The sequence below is a fragment of the Mchenga conophoros genome, linkage group LG9 (genome assembly GCF_057382185.1).
Source record: "Mchenga conophoros isolate Kocher_MC1m ecotype Shallow Benthic linkage group LG9, M_conophoros_male_GT1.1, whole genome shotgun sequence".
In the NCBI taxonomy this organism is placed as follows: domain Eukaryota; kingdom Metazoa; phylum Chordata; class Actinopteri; order Cichliformes; family Cichlidae; genus Mchenga; species Mchenga conophoros.
In genome coordinates this window covers 11634911-11647716 of record NC_140534.1, presented here as the reverse complement: position 1 = coordinate 11647716, position 12806 = coordinate 11634911, and the positions used below count along the sequence as shown (strand labels likewise).

General features: G+C 43.3%; 1 protein-coding gene across 2 annotated transcripts in view; it reads right to left on the bottom strand.

Annotated features, from left to right (window-relative positions):
* Nucleotides 1-5805: 5805 nt before the first annotated feature.
* Nucleotides 5806-12806, bottom strand: part of mmp16a (matrix metallopeptidase 16a (membrane-inserted)) — a 74842-nt gene continuing 67841 nt past the window's right edge. For both annotated transcript variants that reach the window (XM_085286471.1, XM_085286472.1), the window contains 3 exons: nt 11216-11366; nt 10550-10665; nt 5806-8128 (listed from right to left, as the gene is read on the bottom strand). In XM_085286471.1, the coding sequence (XP_085142597.1) occupies nt 7794-8128; nt 10550-10665; nt 11216-11366 (602 nt within the window). In that variant the 3' untranslated portion in view covers nt 5806-7793. The remainder of the gene's footprint in view (nt 8129-10549; nt 10666-11215; nt 11367-12806) is intronic.

The following is a 12806-nucleotide window of genomic DNA, read 5'->3' as shown; positions in this document are numbered from 1 at the left end:
ATGACTTATGGTACAGATCAGCGGTTCATTACAAGAGCCTACAGGGTTTTTTTTAATGGTTGCTATCACAGGGCCTCCTCAAAGATGATGAAGCGACGGACAGTTTATGGTTTGTTAAGAAATCACCTTTCTTCCTGTGTTTGCCTGTTAAGCTCCCTGTTCCTGTATCAACCTTACAGTCCTTGCAGCAGCAGAATCACCACTTTATATTCGTGATAACATTTGAAACAGCAAGTGCCTGATTTTACACATTGGTAGACCAAAGCAGGCTTCTCATTCCTACTGAGCAACTGATTTATGGCACTTGTGCCTTTAGTTGCTGTCCATGTAGAGTGACTTAGATTAGATAAGGTAATAACAGTAACCCAAATAACAAAGTCAGATCATGCCACAGTCCAAAGAACCAGTAGAGAAAAAGGTCCAAAAAAGCCAGTTCTAAGGCTTTGTAACTCATGAACCACAGTGAGAGCCATTATCCACTAATGGAGAAAACCTGGAACAGTAGCCGACCTGCTAAAATTACTCCAAGAGCACAAGAGGAGGTTACAAAACAACTCAGAATCATCTAAAGACCTCCAGGCCTCACGTGTCTCAGTTAAGGTCAGAATTCAACAATAAGAAAGAGACGGGGCAAAAATGGCATCCATGGGAGAGTCGCAAGAAGAAAACCCCTGCTGACCACAACAAACACAAAGCCTCGTCTCACATTTGCCAAAACACATCTTGATGATCCCGAGACTTTTGGGAAAATACTCTGTGGACTGATGAGATGAAAATTCCCATTGCTGCTGATCTCAAACTAACACAGCAGTTCACAGAAAGAACAGCACAGCAACAGTCAAACACAGTGGTGATAGTGTGTGGAGTCGGGGCTGCTTTGCTACTTCGGGACCTGGTTGACTCTCTAAGAAGGCTCGGCCATCAGTTCGTGTCCTGAAGCTCAAGTGCACTTGCACACACAAGCAAGTCCAACACTGAATGACTAAACAAACAAACAACAAAATAAAATAATAAAATAATGAGGCGTTGGAAAGATCTAGTCAAATTCCACATTGGAATCCAACTGAGATGCTTTGGCATGACCTTAAACAGGTCATTCATCGTCTTATTTAAGGTGATGCCAAAGCAAAACCCTCAAAACTCTCTAAGAAGGCTGCAAAGAAGAGTGGGTCACAATTCGTCCCCAGTGATGTGAAAGACTCGTTGCCGGTTATCGGCAGTTATTGGTTTGGAGTTTGAAGGGCAAGGGAGATTTGGATCACTTTTTTACCCATAATAAATAAAATTCTCATCTGCATTTTGCATTTACTCTGGTTATTGTCTACTTAAAATGTGTTCAAAAGTGTGACAAATATACACAAAACTCAGGAAGAGGCAAATACTTTCACATCACTGTATTTATCTTTTGCTTAAAAAACAGAATTAACACTACATCGTGTCAGGTAGCATCCTTACGGCCAATCATCCACCCACGATCAAGCGTTTTACGTGTGTTTGTGTATGTGTGGCAGTAGAAGTCAAGTTTGTTTGTTTTTGTATGTAATCTATAACCCTAAATATGAATGCCTGTCTCTGGTAGTAACTCCTCATAACCGAGCTAATTATATACGCGTGCTAATGATGACAGCTTCCACTAGGCCTGATAAACACTGTTTATACGTTCGCTGTTTCTGTGTTTCTGGTCTCGAAAAGGTTTTCAATAAAGGGCGTCAAATTATCTGGAGTGGCTCCACACACATAAAACTGCAATGCTTGACAAGCCTGTTTGGTACATTTATTTTGGGGGAGGTTCAACAAACGGTGGGTTTTGACAATGAGTGAGCTGAGAGTCGAGGAGGAAGTGGTGGTGCTGACAAGTCTCACAGACACAAATAGAGGAAATGTCATCAAACTCCCATAAAGACCCAACGAGCACGTAACAGAAAACAGGGAGAGTCACACAATGTTTGTTTTTTGCTTTCTCTCAATATAGATGATGCGCTGGCCTTTCTGCTGCAAGACAGTACAAGTAAACAGCCATTGATCTGCGTGTGCATGTGTGCAGTTATGTGTTTTAACCTTTTTCATCCAGTTAAAAGCAACAGCTTGATCCTGACTGACCTTCAAGAAGCTCCGTTCAGCTGCTGCCTGTTCTGCACTAATACTAGGAAATATGGTCCTTAACCTAGAATGAACCATCAAGAGGTGAATTACAAGCACTTGGGTTAAAGCATGAATTCAGTTCCCATTATAATAATCCGACAGCAGGAGGAGAAGCAGTGCTGCCAAAAATGGAACTGTTGAAAAAAACGCTGGGTCCAGCGTAGGTCAGTTTAGCACCCGTGTTTCAGCCTGGCAGGAGCAGTGGAGCCTGGTGAGCCCATGGGGTTTCGTCCAGGCTCCAGTTGTGAGACTAAATGCCCTCAAACACATATTCACTCTCTCTTGCATTGTACACCAAGCATGGAGACCAGAGAGGGATCTAGGCACAGATGCAACATGTTTAATGCACACGAAGCACTTTTCTCTGTGTGTAGTGTTGCACATACAGACTTTCTGACTGACTGAACAGCTTATATTGCTGCTAGAGGAAAGTACATACACTAAATACACCCCAGGACATCTGAGGGAGAACACAAACAGGGACGTGGACACACACTCTAAGTCTGTATTTACAGAGACAATGACTAAAAGCCTCCGGAAAAGAAAAACAGCACCGATCTAAACATAGCTGAGCATATAATGCCTTTGTCTAACAGCAGAGGCAATTTCACCATTGCACAGGCCTATGACGAGAACCGATGAAGGGTTTTCCCTAAGAGTGTAATTTCATCAAACACACCCACACTCGGAGTCGTGACCACAGTCAGTAAACTGGCGTGACCTCACCCACTTTGTTGTCAGTAACTATATGTCAAATGTGTCCCAGCGAAGCTAGAATAAACAGTATCGAGGCATACGCGGCTCCTGTTTCACATTCAGTCCGCAATAAATGCCAATGCTGCACCTCTGGGACTGCACATCCAAAGAGCCGATTTTAATCATGCCACATAAAAATACAGCAGCGCACAATACCAGAGGCCTGCTGAGCCCAGATCAGCACGCACACACATTTCTCTGAGCGTGTTATTTTTTATTTCTTTTTGTATATCTTTCCTGCCGATGGCTAAGTTTAATCTCTGGAGTGTAGAGTGCACCGTGGGCTGAGCCAATACCTGTATTTACTGTATGTCAGCCCTCTGACTGCACCGTGTGGGAGGGCACAGTGAACGCTCCCAGTCATATTTCATGTCAGTTTGATGAGCTCGATATCGCCCTCGCGTCCGCAATCATGCCGCTCTAACCAGCAGCTGATTAGTTTAGCTTAGGATACACACACTGGGGATGGCAACTATGTGCTCCAACGTTAAGAAAACCAAGCACTTTTAGAGCTCAGCAGATAAGTTGTATCTTCCTGTTTAATCCATAAAAAACTTAAGTGTAGAGGAAGTGTAAAACCATAACTGATAATTTCACCCTGTGGCTTGTTACACAAGTCCAAGGGTGTAACACTCTGAAGCAGAGACTGAATTGGACTGTTTAGGAATTACAACCCTTTATATGCATTGTTTACCATTTTGAGAGGCTTAAAAATAATCAGACAAACTAACATTAGTTTAAATATAAGCATTATTCATAATACTTGGATTAAAATCCTCTGCAGGCAATGATGGCCTAAGGTCTAGGACCCATAGTCCTGTGTTTCCATCCTTAGATGTTCTGCCACCTTATGTTGCTTCTTGCATGTGGGTCTGCACTTAATTAATAGTTTTCTATTTAGCAACTGAAAAGCAGCTCGGCGATATGCACCGAAGGTCGTGAGTTTGAGTCGTTTGGTGTGGAGTTTGCATGTTCCCCTCGGTTACTCCGCCTTTCTTCCACAGTCCAAAGACATTAGGTTAGTAGATTACCCATAGTTGGGACTGTGACTGTTCTTTATGTTCTGCAACAAAGTGGCAACCTGTCCTGGGCTGACCCTGCCTCTTGCTCTATGGCAGCTGGGATAGGCTCCAGCCTGGGGCAGGTCGGAGGTTTTGTGGTTTGATTCCTGGCTGCTCCAGTCTGCATACCAAATATCAAAGTGCTTTATGTTGCATAAAGCACTTTGAGTGGTCATGTAGAGTAGAAAAGCACTGTACAAGAACAAGTCCATTTACCATTTTTGTGACCCTGAATTGTAAGACTGACCGATTAAGTGGAAGAAAAGCCTGCTCTGTTGGCCATTGAAGAATTTGTTTTTGTAGCATGCTTTGGACCATTCACCTGCACTGTGACTTGTCCGATCAGTTTTGCAGCATTTAGCTGAATCTGAGCAGAGTATAGCCCTTCACTTCATATATCCAGCCTCCTACTTCTATCAGCAGTCTCATCGTTAAACACTAGTAACCTGTTTCCACTGGTAGCCATGCATGCTATAACATGCTCTCTTACCTGAAGACTTTTTAAAATTAATCTTGAACACAAATACCATTTTGCTGCTTGTTTTAAACTCTGTGTATTTAAATTAATGAAGCCTGCCTCTTTGAGTGCTTTGCTGAGTTGGTAAGATGTTGTGAAGTTGCTTTTCCTAACCGTGGAAATAATTCTGTCATCATGCACTTTTAGTTGTCTTCTCTGGCCTTTCAGGCCTTTTGGTGCTGCTGTGTTTGCTAGTGCATCGTTCTTTTTAAGAATAAACCCAAGTGTTGAGTTAGCCTAGGTTTTTCTGCTAGGATTTTGCACTGATATATAATTTTGATGATGGAACAGGACTGCTTGGGAGCCAAGGGTCCCGTTACGTTTGAGGTTGGGAAGATATGAGAAAGGGTATGAATATGACAAACTAAACATTTATCACAAAACTTTTGTTTCTACACCTGACTGATTTACAATCCACTGTAGTGGTGTACAGAGGCAAAGTGAATGATCTATGAATGTAATGAAAAACTAACTCATCACATTGCAACAGAAAGCCGTTAATATCTGGTTTAAACAGAGGACGTTCTGTTGTGATGGATATCGAATAAATAAATAAAAATGTCCTCATTAACAGTATGTGTCAAGAATCGATGCTCACTATACCTTTTACTTAATGTTTCAAGCAGGGTGAAAATAAAAATAAAAGCGAATGCATGAGGACAAAAACTATGATTAAATGTACTGAAACTTTCATTAAAGATGGCAATTTACCTTTTTAAAAATCTTTTATCACACATTTATGTTTTGCAGGATAATATAGAGTGTTGAAGGAAAACGCCACACCCATACATCACAAGGCTGTAGTGGAAAATTCCTGGACACAAAGGACAGGGCATAGAGTCTGAGGTGTGTGTGGGTACGATGGAGTTTTGTTTCTCTTCACAGGGAGAAGATGCCCGACTGGTGTTAAGATGTAAGATGAACCAGCTACCAGACCAAGTGCCAAATTGGGAAAGCCAAGTTTCCCTACAAACTGCATCTCCTTTCCAACTTTTTAACCAACCATACACACATCTTATTTGTGTGATACAATAAGAAGTTCATTCAATAGTGTGGGCGGGTGTTTGACAGGTCCACAGCGCTGTGTAACTTGAACCTTCAAAACATTTAATTAAACTTTGAAACTGTATATTTTACGTTTGCTCACCAAGAAAACATAAGAAGCTTTCACACTTTAGATTGAGTCTGCAATAATCTTATGATATTTAACCCTATAAAAAAAAAACACTAAAGCTAAAAGGATTTAGATGCCTGAATGAAAATTAACACGGTTTCAAAATGCAGTCTACCTGCTGAGTTTAAAAAAACGAGTAGAAAGTTTGAAGGCGGTTCTTCAATGTATATTGATCAGTTTATTCATTCAATCGGGACATGTTTTTCTCTTGTCCCAAAGTCTTACACAAACAAGTCATCGTGACATGTCCAAGTTGTTTTGACCAGAAAACAGGAAAGAAAAAAAAAAAACACAGTATGTGATCATGAAAACAAACACACATTCAAAGACTACCCGTCATGTCTCCATGACACTACGTGTTTGGTTCAGGCCAATCACCCAAATGTACCACTTAAATCTTTTACAGTTTGTTTGTCTCGGATTTAATTGTAGCTGGAGGAAGGCAGGCGGTGGGACCGGGGTACACTTAAAAGATACAAAAGTGAACATAAACAGTATTTTTAAGAGAAAACTTCCTCCTCGGCTCGATGGGAGGGAAGGGGGTCAAAGCCATGTTGAGCAGAACCGATAGGGTCGTACAGTAAATGCTTGCATGCACGTTGACACAGGCACTGATCTTGACTTGCTGTCTCACTTCAGTCTTCAGACAAGAGCATTCTGGGAACTGTGAGCTCTCTCAAACAAGGCAGTCAACAGGATTTTATTATTATCATTATTTTTAATTAAGTCCATTCACAAAAAAGAAATAAAAAAACCCAAACAAACAAAAACAGAGGAATATGGGCCAAGGACAAATCCAGAAACAAGACTCCTGTCAGCCTGTCTTATGGAAATATCAAAACTAACAGTAACAAATACCTTAACACACAAAAATAGTGGCTTTACTCCAGAACCTTCCAACATCTTTTTTTTTTAGTATACAATACATTACTTTCAGTACAGGCTGGACCTACTGTATTAATCTGTCCAGAATGGCTCAGCAAGCCAGTGCTGAGGATTCTGAGTAACGTAATAAAATTCATAAAATACCAACCACAAGAAGCAATTAAGCAGCTTCTTTAAAAAAAGGAAGAAGAAACAAAAAGAAATAATAGCGGTATACAAATTAAAATAAAAAAAAAAAAAAGAAAAACACCAAGAACAGCAAAACCAAGCACAAGTAGTATGATGTATAATTAAGGCGAGTTAAAATATTGCAGAATAATTTGGCCCCTGTGTCTCAAACAGACTGCCACAACAGTCAGAGCTCCCCCCAACTCGTAATCGCTGCAAGGATCCAGAGAAGGGAAAGAAGGAACTAAAGAAAGAAAGAAAGAAAAATGTGATCCTCTTTGGAGAGAGATGGATTTTATTTGGTTTTGTTTGGTCTCTTCTTCAGGGATGTCTTAAAGGGAACAGTGAGGACCTCTTTTCTCACATGAATTCCAATAAAAAAAAGAAGAAAAAAAGAAAAAACAAACAAAAAAACAGATGAATGATTGGTTACGTAATAAAGTTGTGTTTATCTGAGACTTATTTTTTTATTTTTTATTTTTCTGAGCCCAGTCTGAAGCTGGAGGAGGGGAGGGGCACGCGGATCAGAAAATAGAAAGCTGTTTATCAACAACCTGATATGACACAGTTGACAATGCAGTGCCCTGTGGGAAGAGTTTGTTCCCCTGAAAGTCCTCCGTCTGAAAAGCAGTCGGGCAAAGAAACAAAGAGGACGGGGATAGGAAGTCGAGTTTCTGAGATACAAAGTGATGCTGACCCTCTTGTTGATTTTTTTTTTTCTCATTATTTTTGGACCGGGATCGAAGGTCACATCCGACAAAGATCCCCCTCCACAAACTGTCCCTCTGGGCCCCGTTTGTTAAAAAGGCTGGGGGCTGGAGAAAGTCAGCTTAAAGTCCTGGGAGTCGCCTTTTTTTAAACGCGGGATCACCGTCAGACTTCTCGGCTGGTTCTGCAGGTCTGCACGAAAGTTTCGATCGCCGAAGAGGAGGAGGCGTGGCTTGTTGTTTTTCCCATAAAGCTGTCCAGTGTCCACCGTCCTCCTCTCTGTGAAAAGTGGGGGGCTGTTGTACTGTTTTTCCACAATCCTCTTAACTCCCACCCTAGCTCTGCCCTCTCGTCTCTTAACCCCACCCCCCTCCAAAAAAATTCAAACCCATTCCTGCATGGAGCGTTTGCAGTACAGTATGTGGCGAGGCGTGCCCTTCCTCTTGAACTGCACCACGGTGTAGACCAGCACCAGCAGGCACAGCGCGAGCACGCAGGGGATCACTATGGCGATGGCCTTCACCGTGTTGGCCTCGTTGTCCAGCTCGATCACCACGTCTGAGTTGCCGTCGTCGGCCGGTGGGCGGCCGGGGTCGATGGGCGTCAGCTCGCAGCCCATGAAGTCCTTGAGGATGGAGCGCGGGTAGCCCGGTTCCACTCTGAGGAACTGGTTGCTAAACTTCCAGTACTCCTTCCCCTTGTAGAAGTAGGTGAAACCTGAAGCAAGGACACACGCACACAAAAGTTGTTAAAGAGTGATTTAGCACGTTTTCAGCTAATGCTCAGCTCTGTCAGTACTGTCAAAATGTGCATTAAGCTGTCACCGAAAAGCCATCAAACTGGATATAATGATAACAATTTCATTCAGCTGACGGAAAGGTCACCAGCTAGGGCGAGTGCTAAAACGTGAGGAATACGTCACATTACTAGCTTATAAGCCATTTGCTGTTAGATCCTCATCGATACACGTCAGGCATCATTTTTACTGCTAACATATACTGAAGTAACCGGGCACAACTGTTGCTTTGGAGGAAGCTCTTTCATGTATTTAATAAAGTCACGAACTGTTCAAAGAATTTATTACTAATTGAATCTTTAAAAAAGAAATCACCTTTTATCTTAAAGGAAAAAAATTATTCAAGCGAAGTCAAAATGAAGATAACCAGCCAGTAGTGTGTGTGCTGCTCTGATGCTGAGCCACAGTTTCGGTTTCAGTTCAGTTGTTCTGCTGGGATATCTGTGCCTGTCCCTCAGGACTAATTATACCGGTCATGAAAGAGAAAACACACCCGAGCGGGAGTCAGGCCCCGTAGCTACGCTCACACAAAAGCGCAGCAAATGTCACTGCCAAACAAGGCGCTTTCTAAGCCACGAGAGCGACGGTCGATTTTGTGACGGGACGTGAGGGCGACTGTCCCAGCGTCCCCCAAAGATGCACAGATCCGCTAATGCAGTCGGCCGCCGTGCATTCAGGTGAGAATTTACCCCTCCTCTCCACAACGGCTCCAGCGATGGAAAAAAAAAAATCATGAAACACAAAGAAACTATTTTTTTGTTGTTCCATGCCCACAATATGTTCATTTCAAACTTTGCCTCCACCGTCGCTCAAATGCTCACTGGGGAAATGTGCCGTGTAAAACTGGTCCGGACAGCCTGGCTGAATCCTCGAGCTCTCCTCTCCCTCGTTGGCCTCCTTTCACACTTTGTGTTTCCCCATTTGTTATTTATGCGCACTCCTCTCTGAGAAGATGAGGAAAGAAATGTTCTAAGTTTCCAGGCGAGGAAGGCCAGCGCTTTTTAAACAACGTGTCGGTTGGAGATGGTATGAGCGAGGAAATGAAACAGCGTAAGGTGGGATTTTAGATGAAAGAGGGGCCGGCCTGGCCGAGTGGGAGACTTGATCACCTTGTCGGGCAGAGCTCTGTCTTCACAATCTGGCTGCGTATAGTGAGACAGGCCAAACCACACAATGCTCTTTGAATTAGTATTTAGAGCTCAGCTGAGTATTGTGATTAGCTGATGAATTACAGCCACTGTTGGGATGCTCCTCTTTCTGATCTGGCGGCAGGTTCTGTCACACTTTTCTCCTACATTTAACCCAAATTAAACGAAAAAGGGTTTTTTGTTAGAAATAGAAAGATCCACATGAAGACTAACTATACAGCTCCATAACAAGTAGAACTATTCACTGAGAGACACAGAGGGGGAGAGCAGATGAGAGGTCAGACAGGCTGAGCTTGTGTGGGTTAGAACCAGGTCAACGTCGCCCTGGGCTCCCCGCTCCGAAACGTGCCGCCTCATACACACTGTCGTGGGCTACAGTGGCGTGCTCAATTACGCCTGGCGATCTGGGTCAGTGTTATGAGCGGTCCACTTGGCACGCTGTCTCGGCAAACAGCCGGCTCTCTCAATAAACGAAGGCCGACACATTTACGTGCAGAAACATACACAAACAGCCATCATCCGCTTGGATATCAGTCCATCCTTCATGCTCTGATTGATGCCCGCTCCACCTGGCCTCACCGGCAGAAATGCCCAGCTACAGGTCTGGCGGGGGATCTTCGGCACAGATGGCACGAGCTTTCAACACCACCTGCTCTGTTTTTTCCAAACGACTTGCAGCCAAGACCAGACCCCAAACCCACCTGGCACGGTGCATCCAATGGGAAAAGATTATTTTTGTAGCCTTGCCATCTGAGCGGCCTATCGTTGAGCTCCCGGCGAGATTTTAATCCCGCCTACCCAAGCCTGAAGAGAGTCAGTTGGCTTAAAACCGGAATGAGCACCCAGCGGTGGTCTTGTCCTTTCTGCTTTCCATAGTCCGGCTCCGACTGGGTCTTATGGCATTCAGAGCAGGATGGACCGATTACGCAATATTTTCTTGTGAAACAATTCATAAAAAACAGGGACAAAATGTATTTCTGGATGATCTGACCTGCTTTTTGTTTGGAATACGCAAAAAACATTTCCCTCTGTATTGCATGTATGGAAGCGTGCCACACACTGAGACTCAGTTTAATAAGTGGGGCAAATTTCAATCAATGCTACCCTGCCAGTGACCATCTGAAATCAATGCAGCCTGGCAAACGAACTGCAACTTGCTTGCCAAACCAGAGTATTGTGCAGGACAAATCGTACCATTGGCTTTGTCCACGAAGGCCCCCTGTGGCGATTCAGGCACACCTCTCCACACTGTGATAGGCTTAGGATAGCCAAGGTCCATGATTCTCATTTCCTCATTGTAGCGCCAGTACCTAAACAGGAACAAACGATGAGCCACGGGAAGACAAAGCAGGTACTATAAGGCTAGAGGAACACAGGGCTGAAAATGGAAACAGATGGTATTTTATGTGTATACCTAGTATCTTACTATCACACTGTCAGCTTCCTCTAGTGAGTTAATTCAAATAATACCTATCATAGCAGGTGTGAGAGGCATGGGGAAAATCTAACTCTATCCCACATTTTCCCTGAACCTTTTTCACCCTGATGATGTGGGACAGCAGACAAACAAAGAAAACTAATGAACCGTCCTCTAAGAGGAGTCGCTGACCTGATTTTGTAGCAACATATTACAGATGGTTCTTTAGCACAAGTGTCAAATGAAATCAGGTTGAGAGCGACTCTGTGTCAGATCAGAAACGCTACTTTAAAACATTCTTCCCGTTCTTGTTTAGTTATACTAAATATCCACCAATTTAAGATCATACGCTTCGCTTTTAAGAGACCTTTGCAGGCTAAATTTGCACACGGCTTTCAAGGAAGAAAGTCCAGAACTGATCTAAGACCTCCACTCGTACCCACCTGTCCCCTTTAAAGAAGTAGGTTTTGGCCACATCCTCCCACCACAGGGCGGTGTCGATGCTCTGTGAGGGCATGCCATGGGCAAACTGGGAGATGTCCTTGGGGTATCCGGACTGCAACACCGTGTCCTTAAACACCCAGAACTGCTTTCCTGCATATCGAGAAAGAGAGTGAGAAAACAAATTAGAAGGAGGACGAGTAACCGTGGGGATTACCATACAGGGGGGCAAAAGACCCCAAAACGCACTGAACACACGGCAGGCAATAACCTGTTGCGTTGTATTACTGTATTTGATGCTGATACTGTTGAAAGAGGGAACAGAAATGGTGACAAGCTCCCCTTGCCCTTGCTTAGAGGTGCTCTGGGAACTTTTTGGCGCTGGCAAACTGAGCTGGTAACTGCTCAGCTGTGATAAAAGGAAAAAAGCTGCAAAGCTTGTGGGAAAACTGGCAACCAAACAGTCAAATTAAAACCTTTATTTTTTAAAAGTTTCCTGGATCCATGAAGCCAAGAAAATACTTGGGTTGTGATATTGTTGCTGAAATATTAAAAACCATATATCTTTTTCTGCTTTGTTCCTCGCCTCCATTTTTTCCTCTCTACAGCCTCCTTCCTGTGGAGTAATTAGGTTAAACAGCACATTTCTGACACCGCGTGACCCCAGGAAGTGCATTTCTTCATCAATGGTGGAGGCGTAGGGTGGGTTAAGAGGAAATGTGTGTTGGGGTGTGTGGGGGGAGGTACGTGGCAGAAAAGAAAAAGGGAAAGAAGGAGTAGGAATGACAAAGGCAGAGCAGATGGCGTTTTTATTATTCCCTTTTTATGATTAAATCAAATGAAACGGAGCCTGAGGCTATGAATGTTTGCTGTTTTATGAGCGGGAAAAGAGCAATCATCGGTTTAATATCTGCAAAATACTTACAGTATTTCTTTCAATAATCGCGGCGCTGACAAAAATAAATCAGGGTTTGGAGGAAAACATAAAAAAGGGCTGACAAGGAGGAGTGTGTGACATGTGCAGATGTCAGACACACACACAGTACGCTTCAGTCGCCTCTGAAACTCTGTAACATTCAAGACATTGAATATAAGTAAATTGAAGTTTTTTAAAGCTTGTTTTTAAGACAAAAACAGAGAATCAAAGATTCAAACCGTGTTTGCAGAATCCGATTAACTCGCTGTGTTTAAAGAGCCGGATCCTCGCGTCTCCCTGGTGTCTAACTAAACACCAATCAGCCTGAAACACTACATGGAATTTCTGCAGGGTCAGCTTTACAGATGACCACACAACTTCTTTCTTTCTTTTTTTTAACAAATGCAGGAAATGGATGTCAAATAAGGGAGGCAAAATCCCAGCAATATCTGGCCTCATTCATTTTCTTCACAAATTCCCCATGTCTGACATTTCACCCTAAAGTATTTAAACAATACGGATACCTTAGAGATTGAAAGGTGGAAGGAACAGTAGGACAGGGTGTTGGCTGAATGTTAAATGGGAAGGCGAGACCTGCAACGGCCTCTTTTTTTCTCAAAAGGAAATTCCTGTCATTTCAAGTCATTCTGTCTCTGCGCTCCGCTCACCGTGGGTCA